General features: G+C 55.1%; 10 protein-coding genes across 10 annotated transcripts; 5 read left to right on the top strand and 5 right to left on the bottom strand.

The window, feature by feature from the left end:
• Positions 1-1,251: 1,251 nt before the first annotated feature.
• On the top strand, positions 1,252-2,229 carry DICSQDRAFT_55132 (uncharacterized protein; the record flags this gene model as incomplete). The annotated part of the gene is made up of 4 exons (XM_007363639.1): positions 1,252-1,384; positions 1,474-1,567; positions 1,716-2,008; positions 2,066-2,229. 4 exons carry the CDS (start codon positions 1,252-1,254, stop codon positions 2,227-2,229), a joined length of 684 nt encoding a protein of 227 aa, XP_007363701.1.
• Positions 2,230-4,322: 2,093 nt separating this feature from the next.
• DICSQDRAFT_168026 (uncharacterized protein) lies at positions 4,323-5,830 on the top strand (the record flags this gene model as incomplete). The annotated part of the gene is made up of 8 exons (XM_007363638.1): positions 4,323-4,494; positions 4,569-4,697; positions 4,756-4,846; positions 4,912-4,972; positions 5,035-5,228; positions 5,304-5,383; positions 5,458-5,632; positions 5,716-5,830. The coding sequence occupies 8 exons, from the start codon at positions 4,323-4,325 to the stop codon at positions 5,828-5,830; spliced, it is 1,017 nt and encodes a 338-aa protein (XP_007363700.1).
• Positions 5,831-6,995: 1,165 nt separating this feature from the next.
• Positions 6,996-8,177, bottom strand: DICSQDRAFT_54464 (uncharacterized protein; the record flags this gene model as incomplete). Its single annotated transcript, XM_007363637.1, has 2 exons — positions 6,996-7,941; positions 8,008-8,177. The coding sequence occupies 2 exons, from the start codon at positions 8,175-8,177 to the stop codon at positions 6,996-6,998; spliced, it is 1,116 nt and encodes a 371-aa protein (XP_007363699.1).
• An 866-nt stretch (positions 8,178-9,043) lies between these two features.
• DICSQDRAFT_134553 (uncharacterized protein) lies at positions 9,044-9,640 on the top strand. Its single transcript, XM_007363636.1, has 2 exons — positions 9,044-9,426; positions 9,495-9,640. Exons 1-2 carry the CDS (start codon positions 9,288-9,290, stop codon positions 9,611-9,613), a joined length of 258 nt encoding a protein of 85 aa, XP_007363698.1. The 5' UTR covers positions 9,044-9,287; the 3' UTR covers positions 9,614-9,640.
• A 55-nt stretch (positions 9,641-9,695) lies between these two features.
• Positions 9,696-10,115, bottom strand: DICSQDRAFT_21839 (uncharacterized protein; the record flags this gene model as incomplete). The annotated part of the gene is made up of 2 exons (XM_007363635.1): positions 9,696-9,971; positions 10,053-10,115. Coding segments are annotated over 2 exons (339 nt in total), but the record flags the coding sequence as incomplete, so codon positions are not given.
• Positions 10,116-10,861: 746 nt separating this feature from the next.
• Positions 10,862-11,786, bottom strand: DICSQDRAFT_168023 (uncharacterized protein; the record flags this gene model as incomplete). Its single annotated transcript, XM_007363634.1, has 2 exons — positions 10,862-11,175; positions 11,399-11,786. The coding sequence occupies 2 exons, from the start codon at positions 11,784-11,786 to the stop codon at positions 10,862-10,864; spliced, it is 702 nt and encodes a 233-aa protein (XP_007363696.1).
• Positions 11,787-12,775: 989 nt separating this feature from the next.
• DICSQDRAFT_179181 (uncharacterized protein) lies at positions 12,776-14,552 on the bottom strand (the record flags this gene model as incomplete). Its single annotated transcript, XM_007363633.1, has 5 exons — positions 12,776-13,275; positions 13,324-13,570; positions 13,610-14,068; positions 14,136-14,321; positions 14,382-14,552. The coding sequence occupies 5 exons, from the start codon at positions 14,550-14,552 to the stop codon at positions 12,776-12,778; spliced, it is 1,563 nt and encodes a 520-aa protein (XP_007363695.1).
• Positions 14,553-15,730: 1,178 nt separating this feature from the next.
• Positions 15,731-16,963, bottom strand: DICSQDRAFT_55184 (ribonuclease H-like protein; the record flags this gene model as incomplete). Its single annotated transcript, XM_007363632.1, has 7 exons — positions 15,731-15,814; positions 15,884-16,017; positions 16,075-16,153; positions 16,235-16,263; positions 16,334-16,535; positions 16,668-16,827; positions 16,902-16,963. Coding segments are annotated over 7 exons (750 nt in total), but the record flags the coding sequence as incomplete, so codon positions are not given.
• Positions 16,964-17,967: 1,004 nt separating this feature from the next.
• On the top strand, positions 17,968-19,126 carry DICSQDRAFT_102180 (uncharacterized protein). The gene is made up of 3 exons (XM_007363631.1): positions 17,968-18,106; positions 18,160-18,252; positions 18,315-19,126. Exons 1-3 carry the CDS (start codon positions 18,091-18,093, stop codon positions 18,905-18,907), a joined length of 702 nt encoding a protein of 233 aa, XP_007363693.1. The 5' UTR covers positions 17,968-18,090; the 3' UTR covers positions 18,908-19,126.
• A 309-nt stretch (positions 19,127-19,435) lies between these two features.
• DICSQDRAFT_55037 (uncharacterized protein) lies at positions 19,436-20,250 on the top strand (the record flags this gene model as incomplete). The annotated part of the gene is made up of 5 exons (XM_007363630.1): positions 19,436-19,523; positions 19,585-19,638; positions 19,702-19,790; positions 19,843-19,920; positions 19,978-20,250. 5 exons carry the CDS (start codon positions 19,436-19,438, stop codon positions 20,248-20,250), a joined length of 582 nt encoding a protein of 193 aa, XP_007363692.1.
• Between the last annotated feature and the right edge of the window lie 2,006 nt (positions 20,251-22,256).

Below are 22,256 nucleotides of genomic sequence, written 5' to 3'. Positions count from 1 at the left end.
GCCACCAGACGTTCAGGAGCTCGGATGCCCCCGGTTTTTCGCATCCGATTCAAGCTCCGAACGTCTGGTCACGAGACTATTTGTAGCGGTGACGGGTGAGGTGTGCTGCGGGCGAAGGAGCGATCAGCGCCGTGGATGGGCGGCAATTTGAGCGACAGAGGCATACAGTCTCACCCGTGCACATGTCATTCCCATTCTGTAAGTATGTCAAGCAATGGTCAATCTATAAGTTATATATGGCGAGTTTCTTGCAGGCAATGTCATTGCCATCAAAATCCCCGACGGCCTTATTATCGACTCGCCCCGCCAAGGTTTGCAATGGCGAGCTTATGCGTTCCAATTCCCTGCTTGCCAATTTTGGTGTTACCATTCCGGGCACGCGTTGCATTGCCACTGCCACGGTTCAGCACATTTGCTGATGGCCTTGCCACTGTCATACTGCGTTTTGGTCCCACTACTTCGTTTTTCCCAGAAGGATCGATGCTGTTCGATCGTAGTCAGAGAAGTGGGGTCCTCAAGTCCTTCTGGGCGGGGATTGGAGGACTTCTTGGGAGCGCGTAGTCGTTCAGAACAGTGGGAATTTATATTACACCCATCTCATCCACATCTCACGAATTCAGGCGTGATCGAGCCCGTTAAGGACAGCCTACATACTCCGTTCCTCCTCGCTTCTTAACGAACGAGTGGCCTGGCGAGGACGGACATGACATGACGATCAGGAGAGGCCAACAGCATAGCCGAATACTAACAACCGTGCAGTGATCGACAGGCCGGGTTGATGTCAGCACCGCTTTTTACCCCCTTCCTCCCCTTCCTCGCACTGCGACCTGCACAACCGCACCCTTCGCGATGGTATGTGCCCCGTTGTAGACGAAACTTCCCACTTTCTGATAGGCAAGCGAGCTCCGCATGGTGCGCTGTGCCACTCTGCAAGAGCGGCTTCAAGAGACGAAGGCAACAAGCAAGTCGGCGGCCATCTTTGCACCGCATTCATCCTGGCGTTGACCACCATCAGCGTAATTCGATGCCGGTTTGGCCTTGCAACCCCACTCCCTGGTGATCAGGTATATAAGACCTGCTCCCGCCTTCGCTCGGGTTTCCTGTAGGGCTGCGCCTCCCAGTTCGCGTTCGACTTCGTCTCCCTTCGTTGTTCTCCCGACCCTTCTTGCTTTCTCGAGCCTCCGCACTTGCGGCTGTTATTCTTCGCTCTTCTCTGTTAAATCTTGCGATTTTCATACTCCTACAGGCACCATGGTCTACGTCCGTTCACGCAAGTTCTGCTGCTGTCTCCCGGTGAGATTCGGTGTGTTCTGCGAGTCGATCCTGGGCATTGCCGTCGGGGGTTTCTTCGCCGTTGGTGGATGGATTGAGATCCATGCTATGCGTAAGTGCTCCTCCGTCATCAACGCCGGCCTCAGAACGCCGGCGCGGTCTGCTATGCTACATGCTGACGTGTTGATCGGGGTCAAACAGTGAAGGGTACGCTCGGTCTCGCACAGGGCGAGAAGATAGCGCTCTGGTGCCTTGCGGTTTCGATGACCATCTTCGCGCTCACATCACTGTTGGGGTAAGTCATCGCTTATTATCGGTTGATTCTTGCGCTCGTTGCCCGCACCCCAGTCTTGCGCGTGATGCGGTTACACCAAGCGGGCAAGCAAGGTTTAGGCATCTTGAGAACAGGGGACGCTGACACCGGCTTTCTGACGTCCGTACAGTCTTATTGGCGCCATCGGTCGGATACGGTCTCTCGTGGGTCTCTACGCAGGCATGATCACATTCGTGACCGTGCTCGACGTCGTAGCCGGCATCTTCTTCATCTACCAGCTCTTCCACGGCGAGGGCAACGACCAGATCAATAAGTGCACGGCAGCCGCAGACAACAACACCCAAGGCCTTCCCGATTCTTCCAACGCAGCTGACGTCACGCACTGGGCTTGCAGTACTGGCTTCGCCGTGGGGCGCGCGATCGTCGTCGTCGTCTACGTCCTGTTCTGGCTCATTGAGATCTGTGGGTTTGCCTTCGCTTTCAACATCCCGTATTGGTCGCTGACTAATGTCCGTACAGACGGCTGCGTCATTGCATTCGAGTACGTCGGCCAGCTCGCTGAGGAGCGGGATGCCGAGTATCGCGACGACCACGAGAAGCCCGCACCACAGAACATCACTATTATCCCGCAGCCTGCGTACGCATTCTCGGCGGCCCCGAACGTGCAAGGCGCCAGGTTCTAAGAGGCTACCCGCTCGAGTTTACAAATTCGGTCGGACAAGGATGACGATGGGAGAAGTGTAGGTCCAGCAGAGCGGGGTCTCTAACAGACTTTGCTTCCGCAAGCAACGAACTTTGAACTATTCCGTTCTTGTTTTTTGCTGAGCGTGACCGGGACGTGACCTGGCAGGATTTCGAACGCTTTGACATTTGTATTACAAGATCGTTCGTCTCTTCTTTCTCAATTGTTGTACCTGCCGGAAACTGAGCTTCATCATGCTGTAACCTGTGAGCGGATTGATAGTCGGCCGTAACTTAATCGTCTACAGACAATGCCTAGCGAATGGACTGATGCGTAGAGCCGCTGGATGCCAAGCTCATGGGCGCGGCATACCAGTTGAGCTACATGGCATTCCTCGGAGTTTCCAGCGTGCAGTATTGATGGACATATGCGCTCTGTGCATGTACCGCCAACTATGTCACAGAGATTTCTCAAGAGGACCCTACGCAGAAGAGGTAAGATTATCGGCATAATGGCAGAAGTACTATTGAGGGGAGCATATTGACCAAGGTCGAACACCACCATGGGCTTCTACAAAGCCAGCACTCATCGCGGCCAATTATGGCGAAAGTCGGCATCCGCAACAGATGGGGGGCCCAGCTTGGTGGCAAACGGGGAGTCTTAGGAATGTGCTGGTAGCAGACGGACCTGAACCAGAAGATTGTGATCCAGACCTCGGGAGACAATAAGGACGTCGCGGTGAACGGGTCTCAGCTAAGTAGCAGAAGTGAGGCTGCCTAGGTAGCCCGGGTCGTCAGGGGGGCAGGGTGAGTAGAACTCTACAGAAGCGGACGCCTTCTGGATTCCGCATGCGGAGCTGGGCTCAGAGGGGCGTCGATCGTGGCCTGAGCCAATCCACGGCGCATAGTTCACTTACTGACCTACAACGAGGATATCAAAGAACAGGAGGGTTGGAAGGATCGACTGCACTGAATGCCTAGTTCTATAGGGGAGAATAGCCTTATACGAAAACGACACTGAACTAGCTTGAGGAGGTGTAGCACCGAAGACGTTACGGCGCTGCCAGGCTGTCATCACAATCATGGCAACTGGTGGTCCCGGCCCCTCCGTTCAACTGGGGGAGGCGAGTTTCATTATATAAGTAGCGCACCGTTGTCACCAACGCCACCTCGATAAATCACCCGTGCAAATACACCTCATTCATCTCCTCGTCTTCGTGAGTCTTAGCGGCACCCTCCTAATAGGGACACCGTTGATGGGTTGGAAGAAGGTCGTATCGTGGGACTTTCACTGCCGCACAGCACCGCCACCACAATTGCCGACTCTCGGAGTGCCCGCGTCGGTGTATGTCAGCGGATCCCGCAACGTGAGATGTAAGTTCTTACATATCTCCATATCGACGCCAAATGGTGCGCTGTACTGACACAGTGCTCATATACGAAAGCAGGTTTATGGAGATCAATCAAGGTAGCCGTGCGACATCTCACACTGGTGGCTCATCGGCAAATTGGGTAAACTGACGGTCAGGCATGTCTAGCCTATTCCGCTCTGCAGACCAGGTTGGCAAGACATGACAAAGAGAATGGCGGGATCTGAGAAGATACCAAAGGTGTTGGCGCATGTATGAGTAAGTGAATCCGAACGACCACAACCGTCGCCGGTCTCCGCGTTGCATCGACGCTCATCGGCACTTTTAAGTTGCAGCGGGACACGACCGAGGTGGATTCGAGGCGTATCGACTACACCAAATCTGGACGATCGCAAACACGAACTATAGCAATGTCGATGTCTGTGTTTTCCCCCGCCAAGCAGTGGATTGTGCACCGGGCCAATTGGCCCATGTGCTATCCGGGCCCCGAGGTGGGCTGAGCCCTAACGTCACTGACTGCGATCAGCACGGATACTCATAGTGTTGCCAGCTGACGCTCCCTTCGTCATGATTGTTACAAATGAAGCAAGATGCTGAGTGATCACTTCTAGTCGATTGACCCCTGATCAGGCCATGTACCCGCGAGACCGCCCCATATTCAATACACCTTGCAGGCACTTCCTTAGGTCCCCTAAGTCACTCTTAGCGATTGCGATCAGTACAGCATGTCCCTCAACCCAGAATTCGCAGCAGCTCTCGTAGAGCTCCGGGCGCAAGTAGCTGCCGCTCAGGGAAACAACCCGTCGCCAGCGGAGCCTAATTTGGCAACACAGCGAGCGCAGCTCGCAGGCGCGAGTCAGCACATCCAGAAGGTCTACGCAGGGGATCTGCCTGCGGGTGAGTCTTACCTCGTTTCTACTTGCTTTCAGCTGCAAGTATATCATGTCCCTCATGGTTGACACTCCGTTTAGAGTCCACCTACACGTTCGAAGACAAGAAAGTGCTGGTCGATGGTGGCGAGTTTAACGTGCGCGTTGTCATCCCGGCCTCTGAAGACAAGGCAAAGACGTTCCCCGTGGTAGTCTGGTTCCATGGTGGCGGTAAAGCGACCGACGTATCTTCTGAGACTATGCCCTCATCCTGTGTGTCCGTCTACAGGTTGGGCTGCCGGAGATCCGTGGGTAGATGACTATCAGCTTCGAATCTTGTCGGTCGAGCTCCAGGTCGTGTCAGTCAATGTTGATTACCGGTCGGTCGATATCCTGCATCTTTGGAAAGCTCCTCTAGGACTGACGCCGGCCCTGTTGTATGCAGACTGGCTCCCGAGCATCCGTTTCCTGTACCCCTCACCGACTCCCTGGCGGCCCTCAAGTGGGTACGTACCAGTTGCCCTAGTCGCGAGTAGTGATCGTGATATCGACTAACCCTCGAGGCCAGACTGTGGAGAACGCGGCTTCTATCCACGTCGACCCGTCGAAGGGCTTCATCATCGGCGGCGACTCCGCAGGGGGCAACTTGACGGCGACCCTCGCACACATCGTTCGGGACGACCCGTTCTTCAAGGACCATCCGCTCACAGGCCAAGTTCCCCGTGAGCCTGTGATCCTCCATCCGAGTGCATACCCAGAAGAGTAAGCACCCACGTCTCCATCACACCATTAGCCTCCATGCCTGCGCTCCATGCTGAGCCCACTCTGCACCGACAGGTTCAAGAAAGACCTCGTCGCCATAGAGGAGAACGCTGCTAGCGCGACTCTTCCCAAAGAACAGCTGCTCTTCTTCATAGGTGAGTCTCCTTCCCTCCCCTTCCAGACCCCGCTATCATCAAGCTGACCATGATCGTGCTTTGCCATCGTCCAGGCCTATACAACCCCACTCGTCTCGACGACCCCCGCTTCTCGCCCTACTACTTCCCCTCGCACGCCGGCGTCGCGCCCGCATACATCCAGTACAACCAGCGCGACCCCCTCCGGGACGACGCGGTCGTCCTCGAGAAGATTCTCAAGCAGGCCGGTGTCAAGACCAAGTCTACGTTGTACGTCTAGCCCGTCCCCTTCCGCGTCCCTTCCTGCACATGCAGGCTCAGCCTGGTGCTCGCCTTGCTGACCCCACGCGCAGGTACCCAGACCTCCCGCACGCCTTCTACTACTTCACGCCCCACCTCGCCATCTCGAGGCAGGTGTTCCGGGACACGATCGACGGCGTCAAGTGGCTCCTGGCTGGTGCCCCCTGAGAAGGCCTTTGAGGCGTTTTGTCGGAAGGGACTATGTGGACCATGAGCCCGCGTGGTATTGGCTGTCCACACGATTGAAGAAGACGAACATGAATGAAAGAAACTTGTATGTAGATAACGTCGATGTCACTTGTTTGCAATCGATGCACACGGTATCCGAACATATCCGGCATGACATACTTCAGCCCAGGATGGAATATCCACGGGATTGGGGCAGGTAACGATAGCTTGAGTAAACTTCGCAACAGGAGATATTGACATGGCAGACTGCGCGCTGCGGCAACAACCCATAAGGCTGCACACTCGCTAGAGGGCGACGTCGAAGGCACTGCAGTGACGCTATCAGATTGACTAACGGCGGAAACGGTAGTAGAGGAGGGTTGTGGTAGTCTGATACGGATAAGGTAACATAGTTGGGGAACTTGAGCGCAGAAAAGCCAAACACAAGTTCGGAGCAGGAGAGGACCTACATGAACAGAAGGTAGCAGGGAAGATTAGTGGTACATGTACAGATATCGATAGAACACAGCAAAAAGTGATTTGGGGGTTTGATATATAAGACATAGACCGAGTGCCGTTCGTTCAAGCTTCGTTCAGGTGCTCCACATTCGTAGGAGCGAATTTGGTGGGTTGGAAGAAGGGAGGAAAATAATAAGGGCCGGTTCAACGGTGACGGAATCTAGAAGACGACGAGAGCCACCGCCTGAACGTCGACCGTACTGGGCATGATGCATGACGAACAGGTGGCGAGGATTCGGAGGGGGAATGTTCAAAAAGAAGCTTTACGAAACAGGCCGTAGGGTATACAGAACCATAAGCGTAATCATAGAACAAAGCAACTAAACGCGGGAGTTAAAGTAGTATGTGATCAACAACGGCACGAGAGGATTGTACAACCGAGCAAATCGTAGCACATGGAGAGTGCCATGCAAGACATTGGGGGGCATGGGGGGGGGAACGGGAAGTGATCTCAAGGAAAGGAAGAGCCAGCCATATCCGGAAAAAAGGATTAGACCAGGGGAGGGTTCGGTGCATATCTTTGCCGTCATCAGTCGTCACACGTCATCATCGACAAGCGCAAGGCCTCAACCGTTGCGCACGCTTCAGTCAGCGGGCTGCTGTTGGTCATGAAGAGGTAGCAAGGTCTGAGCGCAAGCACCCTCTCCTATGCTCTGGAAGGTACGGCGTTGAGCGCTTCCAACCGCTCCTCCAGGCCCTTGCCGAGGCCTTCGCGCTCCCATTCACCGCCGACGTCATCGACCACGCCCATGGCCGCATCACGTTCGAGCACGAACGTCGGCGCCGCGTGGATGCTACCGCTCGAGCTGGCCGCATACTGGGCCTGGGGAACTCCAATGACGCTCGGAATGTGGGGCGGCGGCTCCGACACGACCGCGGAGGATGTGAGGCTGGATAGAGGAATCGCCGAGGCCGGAGTCGAGGAGAGGAGGTCTGCGTACGAGATGAAGGACAAGCGTTTTGTGACATTCTTGGGTGACGGAGGGTGCGATGGGAATGGGGCGGGTACGGTTATTGACGTCAGCTGTTGTGGCTGATGGGGCTGGGACGGGAGACTGTGCAGAGGATGCTCGGTGTGCGTTGCGGTGGTCGGGGAAGAAGCATTCGAATTGGAATCGGCATCTGACGCTGCAGAGAAGTAGGCGGACGTTGGCGTCGGCGTCACTGTTGTTGGGAGCGTCGATGTGCGCCCCGGAGGCGAGGGGCTCGTCTGGATGGTGGGACGAATTGGAGACGTCCCTTGCGGAGGTTTTGGGGGAGAACCCGGGAGCGAATTGCTGAAGAGTAGGCTCCGCCTATTCCCCGTCGGGCTAGGGCTCCGGCTGCTCAGTCGCGATATTGGACTTGTGAATCCGCTCTGGTAGCCAGGATCGATTGGGGCGGGGGTGACGATTGAAATTGCATCCAGATCGTCGTCGTCCGGATTTGTTGATGTGAGTACCGCGGCAGCGCTGTCGAGCACGGAGGGAACTGCGCGCTCAATTTCCTCGGTGAACTTCGCGCGAGGGATGTGGTGCGGGTCAGACGTGTGGGACAGCGGCGAAGCGATGGGCTCGATATCACGCTCGAAGATCGCTGAAGAGGAGGAGTGACTACGGTCGAAAGGATGTGAGATATGCGCCGTTTTACGCGATAGGCAGTAGAATGTGCAAACTCACACTGATGTCGGAGAGGAGGGGATGGACGCCGGCGAGCGGGAGCCCAGACGATGAGTGCGGAGATGTTGCGAGTTGCGAGTCGAAAGCTTGCGCTCGCGCGATGGGCTTGCGAGGTTGGTGGCGGAGGTGATGTGTCTCAGCTCGGCCGGCGAGGTGGTGGTTCCGTTCATGGCGAGAGGGCTGGCGTCTGCTGGGCGCGAGGAGGAGACGGGGATGGGTGTGAGGAGAGAGAGGGACTGGGGGGCGGAGGAGTCTTGAGTGTGAGTGGCCATGATGGTTGATAGCAGCAGAGGTCGTTGTCGTGGTTGTCGGAGTCGAAGGCAGATCTGGAGAGAACAGCGGTGCCAACTCCCAAAACGGCGCCTCTTCCACTCCAGGCACCACCCATCACTGCCCTTATCCCTTTTCATTTATCCCATTACAGTCCTCTACTTGTCTCGTTTATCCAGATATTAATCACCCTAGTACGCCGTCTATATGCAATCAAGCCCAGCCTATTACACAGGCCCTTGCCCACCATCGGGAGCAGCGCCTCGGTTGTCATTTGACCATGTCCGACGACCGTCTCCGTTCCTCTTCCGCTTCTCGACCCGTTGCCCTCGAACCTAATCTCACATATCATGTCGACCATCTCATCGCCTACACTGGTCTCAACACGTGTATCTCATCCAGACCTGCCGGTGTCACCCCTTGGCCGGACCCTCGAGGCAGAAGGCGTCCAACGACGTCTCATACCACTCTCAGCACCCGCTCTAGGCTGTGCCATGCGTGCTCAAGCTGAACGCACCTGTACATGACAAGATTCGGAGGAGTGGCCGCTCAGCGAATGCGCTTCCATCGTGATCCTGAAACTTCCGACGTGCCGAACATTTTCTGAACGAAGGCCGCGCCTTCCGTTGGCGTCGGGCCATTCTTACGCGGCTCAGGCTACAGCTTTCTCCCGGACCAAACATGAAATGGTATGTGGCTGTTTCATGAGATTAAGATTTGAGAGTGTCTAGAATCCGCGAGTCAAATTACAGTCCGTGCTATACTCGCAATTGTAAGCTCTCCGTCTACAAACTTCCGACACGGAGAGCCCCCGCAGGCTGCCACATACAGTAGTCCTTCCGTGGGCGTCCGTGACCCACCTTCAACGGGCATTCGTATACATAGCCCGGTGCTGTCCTATCTACGAACTCAAGACTCCCATCACCACCGCGCCTCGAATGTGTTAGAACCTTATGCCTGATTTGCTACCGTGAAGGCCGTGCGCACGAATACAGGAACGATGGGTTCGTATGCACGGGCATCCCCACATCGTCACGCTGGTGACAAAGTATCGAGAAGCTGCTCCATCAGCTGGACCGCTCATGTCACTCCGCTGTACGTCCGGTAATCAAGCTGAGCACAGCAAAGGATGGTGGCCGCGTTCAGCGAGTGAGGCAACTTCTCCGTCCTGCATATCATCCTGCTGATCGGAACGCACGTCCTTGTGAGAATCGTAGTCCGTATCCCGGCGTTGCTTTACGACATGAACGGGACCAACACCGAGCACCTCCGTTGTACACACATTCGATGTTTGTGCAGTGCTCCTTTCGGCCCAAGGAGCGAGCGGATGCATTGAGTTAATAGAAGATAACCTGTCCTGGCGCGGCGAGTCTTCCTCAAGAGGTGTGTGCATGATGGCAACACTTCTCACAATGCTTGACTGATTCCCTCCATCCCTCCACCTTCATCTCCCAACCCCTGTTCGGGAAACCTGGCGCTGTGCGATTGCTGCCGCTCCAACCTTTCGCCTTCATCGCAATAACATACAGCAGCGCCCCAGAACCCTGAAAGTATGGCGTTGTAACGCGCACACCCCCCATCGACATCCAAACGTCGCTGAATTCGAACAGAAGATGGAGAAGCCACTCAAACGCCTTCTCCATTTCCCCGTTGCGCGCTGCGGACGGACATAACCAGCATGGAGAAGTCCCACTCTACGTCTGTCCAGCAGGATGCTAGTCAGTGCGATTGCTGCAATGGTTTCGCGCCGCAATTGCAAACGCTTTGCCCCCAACGATCGCCTTCCAGCCCATCCAGACCTTCTCTACGGTCGCCTTCGCGGTATCCAAGCTCGTGTTGGTCGCCTGCGGTAACCATCCGTACAACCCGACGCGCACAAGGTGGTCGTTCGTGTACGTCGGCGTTTCCCAGAAGCCATTCGGGATCCCTTCGTACGCCGCATACAACCCCTTGTCCGTCCACGCACTCCGAGTCTGTACAAGCTCGCCCGGCCTCTCCATCCACGTACTCGCGCGCTCTAACCCAAAGCGCCAGTGCGCACGCTCAAACGCGTTACGTTCGGGCTCCATGACATGGACCCACTCAAGACGCACATTGACGGTCCTTAATCACAGACTCTCCGTGCTCCCGTTTCGCTTCGCGAACATCGCCACACAATGCGCCGCCACATGTATCACGTCCCGCTACTCCTCGAGCGTCGCGCGCAGGCCAGTGCCGGAGCCGTGTGTACGCGCGCGACGCTCGTACTTACTCGACGAAGGTCAGGGGCACGGCACAGCCGCAGCTAGATCAGCAGCTCGTTGGTTTCCCCGGAGGACGATCGCCCGACCGGGTCCGTCATCTTCCACCTGCGCGCTCCGGTCGAATAGCCTTTCTGGACCCGCGCGCGTGTGCGAAGGACGTTCGAAGGAAGCGGGCGTAGGTACCCGACATGCGCGCGAGGAGGTCTCAGCAGAAGAACGTCTCCATGTGGACCTTGCCGCGATATCGCTCAAAGGTGAGTACATGCGCGTGATCCTGGTCGAGAGCGGTGCATTGACCCAGCCATTGTTCACAAGTCCGTACTGTGGGAGAAGGATGGTGATCAGCACTTGGAGCCCCTTTGGAAGGAAGAAGCATCGCACGCGCGTAGCTCCTGCGGCGGCGAGTCGCCCGCCTCGTTGACGCGCATCAGGTACTGCAACAGGATGATCCGCCTCTGGAGCGCGTCTGCGCGAGAGTCGCTCGATCCTGTTACAGGGTCGACGAACCCTTCTGCGGACCAGTAGTCCTCCCACACGCGCCTGGATTCCGTCTGAACGTCAGTCGGGATCGTCCTTAGCAATGCGGGCACATAAACGACTGCAAGCGAGAAGGATGAGCTCGACCGTGTCGGCGAGAGGATGCAGCGGTTCTCCTCTGGCGAACCAGACACGATGTCAGAGTCGTCCCTTCGAGTCCACCAACGAGGGTGTAGAACCTGTTGTTCACTATCGTATGTGGGATGGTCGCTTGATATTCCTCCCCAATCTAGCTTCAGTATTCATCAAGGTTGTGTAGATGCTCGTCGCGTTCCAGATGTCCACCAAATACATCTGAAAGTCTGAACATCCGTCATCCCACGAGAAGCCCAACATGATACCGAGATGGCCCCTCTCGAGCAGCGAGGATGTGGCAGTGAAACCGACCGCGTCGCTGCTCTGCGCTGAGATCGTCTGTACGACCACATCCGCGCCTTGCCATTGGAGGCTGCTCGTCATCGTCCCTGTCCGTAGGTCCAGCCTCTGTCTCGTGCCCTCCAGTTCGGCCTCCGTTATACCAATGACAGCGCCCTCCTCGCTTCGTAATGCCAGCTCGACCCTTCCGAGGTTTACACGGTCCGGGCTCGCTCCGAGCCACTGCTTCGACAGCTCGGGTCCCCCGAATAAGTAAGTCTCCCCATTGCAGGTCTTGCTTTGATACGCATCAAAGTCGGGGTCGGTGGTTCCCTCGGTCAAGGAGTCGTCATTCTTCCAGGCCCATTCGGACATAATGGCGATCGGGAAGGTTTACATTGTCGTGACGTCTGCGACGAAGGCGCAGTGACCGTTGCCGACCTGTATCGATGTGCTATTGCTAGATACGGTCCGGGTGGGGTTATAGCGCGACATGACGCGTAACAATTAAGTGCCGCGATGACCATCTAGGATGTCAAGGTGAGGGTTGTTCCTATCAGTGTCGGTTACTAGCGAGCTAGGTCACTGACCGGCATAGTCAGTAGGCGGACCTCCCTGCACCAACATCCTGACTGGATAGGGAATGGGACGTCTGGTGTACGTCTTGCAGGTGACTGTGCCGCGGTCCGCTGCTATTCGTTGTACGCGGTATGTGTTCGCATCCAGGAAGCTATCCCTTGTGTCAAGTAGAACGCCTTGAAGAAAGAGCCCTTCTAAACGATAAATTTATGTTACTACGAACACTCGATACCTATCCACGAGTCACTTCCAATGACGATGTAGGCTCACCGTTGGGGTGTCAGCAAACTCTTTGACGGGCAGGACTGCTCTTTTCACTTCGGCTTCATTTCTTTGAGTGGCTCGTGTCATCTGTCCGGGGGGCCGCTCGAGATTACATATCGGCTCCAAGAACACCCTCAAAACGTTTCACAGACGTCCTGTTGTATCTAGTACTGGTATACTCGACTCAGGAGAGGGCCTGAATACATTCATTTGTGGCAATTACAAGGGGTAACCCAGTATATCCGTTACCCCGGAGGAATTCGGATCCCTCTCCCTTTCGCAGAAGGAGCGATTACGCCGTTGGTGCCTCTGGCTCCTCCCCATCTGCTTTCGACAACAAGATAAGAATTCTTCGCGGCAGCGACTACACAGCCTAACACTAGTTTTACAGACTAGCCCGCGCCGGTACTAATATCCTCCGGGCACACGCTTGCGAGGGCTTCAAACCCGTTAGCAAAATGCGCGGTCACCTTGCGTGGATGGACAACGTACATTCGAGCGTTGGACTCCCCCGTTTTCGCTTAGTCAAGTCCCCTCCTTCCGTATGGCCCAGGATTCGGCAAGCCAGCTCGTTCCGCCACCCGCGCAAAGTCGAGGTCGTGAGCGCACTTGGGGAGACTTGCTAACTCGATGGCCATCTCATCGCCCCCATACTCAAGGTCTTGCTGCTGCATGTCATCCCATGTGTTGTCTCCCAGAGGCGACTCCGCCCTAGCAGTCTCTAAAACGCAGCGCACCGCGTGGAGCGCAGTTCCGCCGCCAGACGTGAAGGCGATCGTCTTCCGACCGAACTCCGCCATGAGGCTAGGGATCGTAGGCAGGCCAGCCCGGCTGGGCCTCTTCAGGACTCGCGCCACCGCGTCAATGGCATTGGCGTATGCGACGTAGAATGATTTGCTGACGCCATCGGCCTTGAGCGATTCAGGAAGGTCGTCGAGGCCCAGACCGGAGTGCATCCTTTCATCCGGTTGGAGGTCACTGCACTGGAGCATGATGAAGTCGGCAGTGACCTCCGCGGCCCCTAACGAGTCAGTCAGTGTGGTAACAGGATGTTCTAGATGCGACATACACTTCAAGCGGTAACGCATCCGTGGAGAGAGCCAGCCATCCGTACACTGCCCACAGGTACATCCCCATCGACGCGCTGCTACGGATTGATTCTCCCAGGTCCCTGCATTCTCTTCGGCGGCTTGTTTGAGAAGATAGAGGATGCTCTGCGCCTCTGGAGCGTCTCCTGACCAGGTACCAAAGAAGCCAAAATCGTCTTCGCGCTCCGCCATCTCCTGGTCGAACGCCTCCAGCGGAGTTTGCCCCGTCTAATCGCGAGACTTCAACTCCTCTCGGACGCCGCTTACCAAGGGCAGTTCGATGAGTGCCTCAACAGCAGCTAGATTGCAAGCGTATAGGGCGGCGCGGAGAGCTGAAGGTTCTCCTGTGTACTGAGCGGCCCGGATCGACGACGGATCCTTATTATATGCGTCACGGATTATCTTGCCGATGATTGGGATATCGAGGTCCATGCCCCCAGCGGTGAGAACGATAGGCAGGGGGAGACTGGAAAGCTCATCTATTGCCGTTGCGTCAAGGGCACTGGGATCAAACAGTCTGCTGCTGGTACCGTCGGGATGTTCGATCGCAAAACCCATGCGGCCGTTCGGCAGGATAGTCTTCACGATGCAAGGGCGGGCAGCCAGCGCTTCGCTAGCTTTTGTCACTTTAGCCGAGTCATTCGGAGCCGCGAGAAGCCTAGAGGGATGGTTCGGGTCTGTTGCGTATGCGAGGAATCCTGTATCACCTATGCTGCGGAAATCGTTCTGAAGACGAGCGTTTCGTAGTTTAGTGGACGCATATAGTCACATATAGCTTCGTCCAAACCATCACCTTGGTGAGAAACCTAGATATCACCGATTTCACTTGTTTCCACTCTTCAACCAAGATTGATATCGACAAGTTGCGCGACACGACTGTTGGGAGAGGCAATGCCACCAGAAAAGACCCGGAAGGAGCGTGCTTGGAAATAGAGAGTTGCCGTAGAAGGAACGATCCGACGCCTTTGCGGCTGTACTTCTGCAATCCCGAAGTAAGAACAAGGCATGCGGAGTGCATAAATTTGTAGGCGAGTCGCACCTCAGGTATGTCAATCTCCGACAAGCAGAGCAATAAGCCATGGTTGAATTCGCGGCCCCAAACCCCGGACCCTTTCAGGCGCTCATGTTTGATGACTTCGGGTTTGAGGTGACCGATCTCGTCGAACAAGGTGAGCGCCATGTCCCATAGTTCCAGCGAGTCGTCGTCCATGATCGAAGGGAATTCTCCCCGGCATCGCTCCCTGTCCATCCGCAGAGCTCGAAGGGAGCCAACGCGACCGTGGTCGGGATGAACAGCATGGACGAGGACATGCTGCAGTACTAGGGGGTACTCATCATGTACTACGACTTCGAAATCGGCCCTGCAGGCCTGGACTGAAAACTGTGAAGGAGCTGTAAGAGGGGTGGTCATGATGGTCCTGGGTCAAGTTGCCGTCGGGATCCGTTGCGCACATATAGGGATTGCCGCCCGTTATTGACAGAGAGTGAATTAGCGCACTCTTCTGTATGGAAGTCCTGCTGGAGGCACTGCTGAAGTGCTCGGTTCTTACAAAGAAGCGCGGTTCCGTGTACATCATCCAAGATAAAACGGTCGTGTCACACCCACACCGTGAAAGATCGGAATTCAGCGCCAGTACGACGGATAGACAAGGCTGGTCAAGGGAATCAGCGTCGGTCAGGTGGGGTGACAATAAACGAGAGCATGCATATGGAACAACATAGTACGCGAAAGCTCTACTTGTACATGGGTACAATTAGAACTCACTAGATCCGCTCTACAAGGCCGACGTGTAGGCCCATACATTCAGCATATGCCTGCCGCTCGCGCTTCCTCCAAGAGATCGTCGTCGTTCAAGAGACAAGCTACATAGGCCTGCCAATCCCGATGAATCTTCGACGCCAAGAGATGGGTGCGGACCTGCTTGAGCGACATACCTCTAACTCCTTTTGGGATACCTTGATGTCAGCAGAACCATGGACGTCCCCTTCGCTCCATGAAAGTGGAGTCCGCGGCTTCCTATCAGAGATATTTGTTCCTGAGGTCGATGTCGCCTGCGACGCCGATGGATGAGGCGAGGTCGTACTAGGCGTACTGGATCGAGACGGAACAGTCCGAGGCGGAGCTGGCTGACTCGCAGATACCTGGCTAGGCATGCGCGACGGCGTCGGCACCGGTTTCCTAGCAGCCTGAGATTGGGCCGAAGGTGCGACAGGCTGCGTCGTCGCGCTACGAGTCATAACCTTGGGCGGACAGTCCGTGACCTGCGAAGCCCTCTCTGCTACTGCTGCCACTGGTGCCGCTGCCACGGACGAAGAGGAAGATGCGGCCACAATCCGAGCCCGAACAGCATGAGCGAGGGCTTCCCAGTCACGTTCTGGAACAGCTGGTAAATCGGCGCCTGCAACCGCCAGAGCGTCCGCGTCTTCATTCCCAGAAAGACCAGCATGCGCCTTGATCCATTCAAATTTTACCTGGAAGCATCAGCCCGATGTTGATTCGTCACGATGCACGTCGTAGGTTGGCGCTCAATCACGACTCACATCTTGTTTCGAGACTGTCCGACGCTCATCGAGAAGAACGTCCAAGTACTTGACCAAGGGGAGGTTCTTGATTGGCTTTCCGTCGATCTTCTTCCAGCCCTTTGCCTTCCAGCTCCATAACCACCTGGTCATGCCTATACCGCGGCATTAGACGATGAATGTTATTTTCGTAAGTGTGGAAGCGTACGCACACTTGATGCTATATTCCGAATCGGTCTTGATCAGGAGCGGTCGATTAGTAGGTGTCGTCTCGAGCACGCGGATGATCGCCTGTAAGGGTCATCCGTGCATGAAGCATCGTTGATACATATACGCTGCGCAGAACTAGCTTATAGAGGTACGACAACTCACAATAAGCTCCGCGCGGTTATTGGTTTGATCTCCAGGGCATCGCTCGCAGATGTTTCTGAGCGTGCAGTTCAGATTAGGGCAATCCGTTGTCTGGTTGACGAGGGCCTACGTGCCTTGAATCATAGTCCCCCCACCAGACACCTACACCAGCAACAGCGTGCTCCGTGCCATTGCCTTTGCAGGACCCATCGGTATAGACAATCATAACGTCTGGGGACATTGGAATAGTAGAGTTCTCTTCGGTGACCGAGTCCACTGAGTGCTGCAGTACGCCGGGTAGCTTGTCTCTGGCGATCGCACGCTGCCAGTTCCGAACCTTCGAGTGAACTTCTTCAGACTTGGTTGCAGAATATGCCAGATCCGGATCCGACGCTTGCGGAGGAGCGGAAGCACATGGCTCTACGGGCCCTGGCGTGGCAGGCAAGGCTGGAACGGGACCTTGTACCGCAGGTGAGATAGCAGCCTGTTCCGGCTTCAGGAGAAGACAGGGCCCAGTGGCATTCTGGTGTATCCAGAGTTCGGCGTCCGCGGCATAGAGGAACTTCTTATACTTGGCCCCTTTGAAATTCAAAATTTGAGCTTCGCATTCGCTCCTAGTACAACCAGTGAGAACAAATCGGATACTGAGGACCGAGAGGGCAAGGACGAAAGGATAAGAGCGACTCACCAATTGATGTAAACTCCCGGTTTTCTTCCTCTTGCAACCGCAAAACAGACCCCATTCACCATTATGAAGCCAGGGAGGTCTGAAGAGGATGCGGCACTGAGGTAGCAGCACCAGAAGAACTTAATCAGGAGCAGATGCACAGCGGTAGAGGATTGGCCTATTCAGGAAAGATTGGCCGTCAATTTGCTATGAGTTCAATACAACTTGGGGATGTACTATCATTCACGTGAGGTATCTTCAAAATCAGAGCATACGAAAGTAAGACACTGCCAGTTGCGGTAGACAAGAAGGACATCGCTGTCCGGTGTCTGCGGACTGCATCATCATGGTTCGAGTTGTTGGCAGTCGGAGTTGCGGAGTTTGCTACGCGTCCAACGTGTCGTCATCACCTGACTGAGGTACAGTGCTTTGCAAAAAAGATTGCAGTGCGGAGCGCGCAAATCCTGTTTGCTCCTGTTTGGTCACTCGTCGGCTACGGCAAGGATTTCTGTTTCGGGAACCGGACGCTCATAAGGACTCCGTCCGTAAAAGCCGTGCTTGAGTCCGTGTCCGCTTTCCTACTGCAAAAATGCACGAGGATATTCTTTGCCTCCGAATGACGACCTTCTGAATATATCTGGTAGGTTTTGTTGGAATGGGGTCGGCAGCGGCTAGCGAGGACCTGTACTCAGTCTGGTGCACGAAGTGTCAACAGCTGAGGAAAAGCCGGTATGAAGGAAATTCTCGGAGTGACCGGGATAGTAAACACAAACAAACAAGTCCGAAAGCGCCCAACCCATGCCGAACGGCAACGTAGTGGTACCAGGTCGTTGCCTGACGCCCGTAGCTCGGCATGGAGGTCGTGGGTACTACAGCGTCCGATGTAAGTAAGTACCGTATTCCAACAGGTTTGTGGCTGTAAAATCGACCATGCTGCAAAGAGGCTTCCGGCATTGCAGGCGTTTCCCCGGGTGGGCAAACAGGGGCAAACAGGATTTTGCGCGCTTCGCACTGCAATCTTTTTTGCAAAGCACTGTAACTGGTCGCCCCTCCTGGAACTACAATCTTCCGTCGTAGTTTGTTTGTTGAGACTTTGTCTAGACACCTTCAGTAGTCTCCTCGTACCAGCATATCGACGCCGTGATCGACGCCGGCTTGTGTACCTCGATCCCTCAAGGTTTCGCGCGCGATCGCTAGGTGAATCATATACATGAGTAGCTTGCTTGGTATGTAATCTCAGGGCTGGTCCTTCTGGACCTACTCACTGACCGCGTTCCAGGAGACAGGCGTGCATACGCAGCACTCGGGGCAGCCGCAGTAGCCATTGCAACGTTGCCAACCATATACCTCGCGCTCAAGGCGACATTCAAGAGTCGGTATTTGAAGATTCCCCTCAGATACACGTATATGTGCTAAGCGTTCTCAAACTGGCAGGCAAACGAGTCGAGGGCCAATATACCTCACGCGAATTCGTCCTTGCGGCAGGCGCAGTGCCCTTCCAATTCGATGCTTTTGGCACCCCGAAGCGCGTTCTGCTCGCTCACCACGCACCACTCGGTGCGTGGCTTCTCTCCAAAGGGCGCAAGGACGAAGGCGAAGATCTCGCTACTGCAGCAACGCGCGAAGTTTTCGAGGAAACCGGATACCCATGTCGTCTCCACCCTGTGCCAAATCTCCCCACGTGTGCGCCACTCCCGGCTGAGCTTGTAGGGACAGACCCGCAGCCGCACTCCACTCGCATCGCACTGAACAGCACGGAGCCGTTCATGATCACTCTCCGTCCTATCGCTTTCGGCATGCTCAAGCTTAAGCTCATCTTCTGGTATATCGGCGCCGTCGACGTCCCGTATGATGAAGCCTCCGCTTCAAGCGAGATGGGCGGAGTGCAGCCCGGAACTCACCAAATCGCTGAAGGCTTTGATGAAGTTCGGCTCTTTGACATAGAAGAGGCCATAGAAAAGCTGGCGTTCGATGGGGACCGTGACCTCGTGCGCACTGCTGTCTCCTTCTTGACAGCGAAGCCGTAGTTTGTGTATCGCAATGTCGCGTTGACCTTGGATATACCCATATGCTGCTGTCTATGATTGGGACCACGTCTGATATCATTAGCAGAGTCTATATGGTCGAAGACACTCCTCCAGAAGGCGTACAATATCCCTTGGCTCCGTGCAATGGCGTTGTGCCGTTAGTGCGTAAACGACACTCTGTTTGCCTTTCATTCGGCGTAAGCCTGATCGCATCAAAGGTGAGCGGCATAGTAGGCAACACCTCCCGTCAGCACAGGCATTCACAAATGTCGGACGAGAAGGGGGTCCGAACCAGGCGGTGCATCTCGATCGTTGATATACATTGCCTCTATCAGGCGCTAGCCCTAGTGCTATCGGCGAGTCGGTGGATACATTATCCCGACTCGGTGGGCCACAGAGCACGATTCGGACATAATGTCCGCTGCCATGCATACTAGGGGCCCCGGGTCACCCTCTTTTGCCCGTCTTGTTTCTGACTCTGCCGCCGAGTAACATCTTCATCTACGCTATTGTATGACTGTTACGGACATGACGGGCTCTGATGAATACCTGATTTACGCAATCCCGAACTCGGAGCTAATAGATCAGCTCAGGTTGATACGGCACCCGGAAGGAGGTTCGTGTGTTCAGCGGGCAGCGTAGATGAAATGATGTTGACCGAACCTTCACGCATGTAGGATTCTTCGCTGAGACTGACCGTCAAACGAAAGAAATTCCTTCACCTTTTGCAGGTACCATACTACTACGCACATCAATGTGTCTCAGTCGGGGTGTTAACATGCAATTATTGACAGACGGCGCACTGCGCACTCTGGCTACTACCATCTACTACCTCCTCACGCCCGACGAGGCAAATGGCGTGTTCCACATGAACAAGTCAGCGGTACGCCGTCCCCTAGCCACACCTTCACCCCTAAGTGACGAAGTCCCATTAGACGATGCACGTGCTCCATCAAGGTCGCGCAGAATACACCCTCATCACCCCAGGCACTCCACCAAAGATCGAGCGAAAGGTAGGGTTGCTCCTCAATCTCCTCGTCACGGTCTCCGCAAACTATAAAGCACCCCAGGTCATAGGCCCGAACATCCACTCGGGCGAGGTCCTCCAGCTCCTCGTCCCATCTGGCGTTTGGAAGATGTCACGCCTCCTCTCGGCAGACCTCATAGCGGCAACCTCGCAGGAGGATGGGAAGGAGCGCTATGGCTGTCTCATTACGGAGGTCGTTTTCCCGGGCTTCGCATGGGAAGACCATGCATTTGGCACGCGCGCCGAGTTTGACAAGCTCTTCGAGAATTCGGACTCTGCGGAAGTGCAGGAGCTGATCAAGTACCTGAAGAAATGAGGTGTAGAGTCAAGAGACGTAGGAATGTATCATGAATGAGTATTTCTTGAACTATAGCTTCCACTGGCATTGATCTGAAGATCGTGTTTCCACCGGTTGTCGAGTCAGTCATGAGTTCCGGTAGGGCTGAGTCGCTGAGGGTGAGACATGAGTCTCGCGCCTGCCAAGAACCATGGATATACGGTATCCGATGCGGCATAATCATTACATAGGCTAGTAGCGTCGCATTCCCGGTACCGGGGTGTATGCTCGGATCAGCGGTAGTCCCCTGCCGAGCGGCCCGAGCCCCGCCAGCCTGGCCTCCGGCCACCTCCCAGCTCGCGGACACGCTCATTGTGACTTCACCAAGATGTGCACCACCTAGCTCTGCGGCTTTTCGAGCTACAGAATACTCGACCTCTGACCTGGGACGTTCCCAACACAGATGCCCGCTACGTTCAAGTGCTTCCAGCGGTGAACAGAGTCGGGGAAAATGTTCTCCGTGCGGGACATCAGGAAAAACTGTTTTCTAGGGAGGCATACCTATGTGATCTCGCGCGCTGGATAGTCTCCCGAGACGCCTGCGAGCAGATGGAGACCGTCCGAGTGCAACCGAGCACCAGACGCCCAGTGCCGTTTTGGATGCCCCAGGCGCTTTATGATCTGTAGGTGAGCTGGTCCGGGTTTTCCACATCGTAGCTCTCACGCGCCGCAGGAGAAAATTGGTATATAGATATCTTAGAGGGTAATGAACATTTATAAACCATGAGGGAGGGGTGTGGACTATATACGGACACTAGGGACGCCATTCAAAGCACACTAGTAGGAGAACAGTCAGCTTTAGCGCTCTAGAGGCTCTGTCTTACCGTTGCATGCTGTGGGCTCGGACACATGATACCTGTGAGTTCTAATGACCTTCTTATGCATGACATCAGGAAAAAAACTATTTCTCGCGAGCCCCCCACCGGAGTTCCCGAACATTGCGAGACCCCACCAGAGCTCCTGAGCATCGCGAGCCCTCTCGAGTCGTGCCTATCAGCTTGCGAGCGCTCGGAAGCCCAGCCGAGGTTCCGAGGACGCCGTCAAGTGATGACGATCGCCCGCTGCTCTCTTTACCTGTAGAACCAGTGTGTAGTCGCTGCCATGCAGAATCTAGTCACAGGATCTCCTCTTGTGCGAGTAGAGCAGTACAATAAATGCGCAAAGTTTTCAACGACCGGCCCTAAACTCCACGTGGCAACATCAACATGCCCGTTGCTGCTGGTATTGCCTCCACTACTTTGACATCTTCCCCCCTCCTCCATGACCCCACTCTGTCGTCCGGTTTGATTCATGGGCTTTGAGTACCTGAGCTCGCTGTGAGTGAACCATCAGAGTTTATTCTGAGTTTTTCATCTATCAAGCCCTGCTCGTATGTCCCCTCGGTTTATTAGACTGCGGTACCATTAAATCCTGGTCTATTCTTGGTGAGTTCATATTGGTCTGCAATGAGTAGATGGTAAGCCATCGTTTTGCCTGTGTTAGTTGCCCCATAGACTCGTGTTGGTGTAGTTGTGGTGGCAGCGGCGTTGTACTGGACACTCATACTGTGCAAGTCACAAACGCAGCGACGAAGGTTGCAAATGCCAAGCTTGAAGCGTGCACAGGGTGGACTGACAGCGAAGATGAGGTGGAGCAAGGTCGCTTTGGACTCGGACTCGAGGGAACTAGTGTACTACAACGATTAGTAGCGTGGCTTTTCTACTGCGGGTATTATAGTGTTTGAATGATATTGGTTTCTGTGTTCAAATGGATGATTCGTGAGGGGCGTGCATGCTACGATACCATGTCTATCAATGTCCTGATGCCCGCTTGGGAGTGCTCGAGAGTACTCGAGAGCTTCTAGGTAGATCTCGTGCGACCTCTTGAGGCGCTAGTGGGAGCTATGCTGGTCTCCATAACAGGGTACTTGCCTCGACTGTCTAATCGGTCTCTGGAGCATCTATAGCTCTTTCGAGGCAAGTATATTTTTCCTGATGGAGGGCTGG

This window comes from Dichomitus squalens (genome assembly GCF_000275845.1).
Source record: "Dichomitus squalens LYAD-421 SS1 unplaced genomic scaffold DICSQscaffold_6, whole genome shotgun sequence".
NCBI lineage: Eukaryota > Fungi > Basidiomycota > Agaricomycetes > Polyporales > Polyporaceae > Dichomitus > Dichomitus squalens.
The sequence above is the reverse complement of the archived record's forward strand: the minus strand, read 5'-3'. Positions and strand labels throughout refer to the sequence as shown.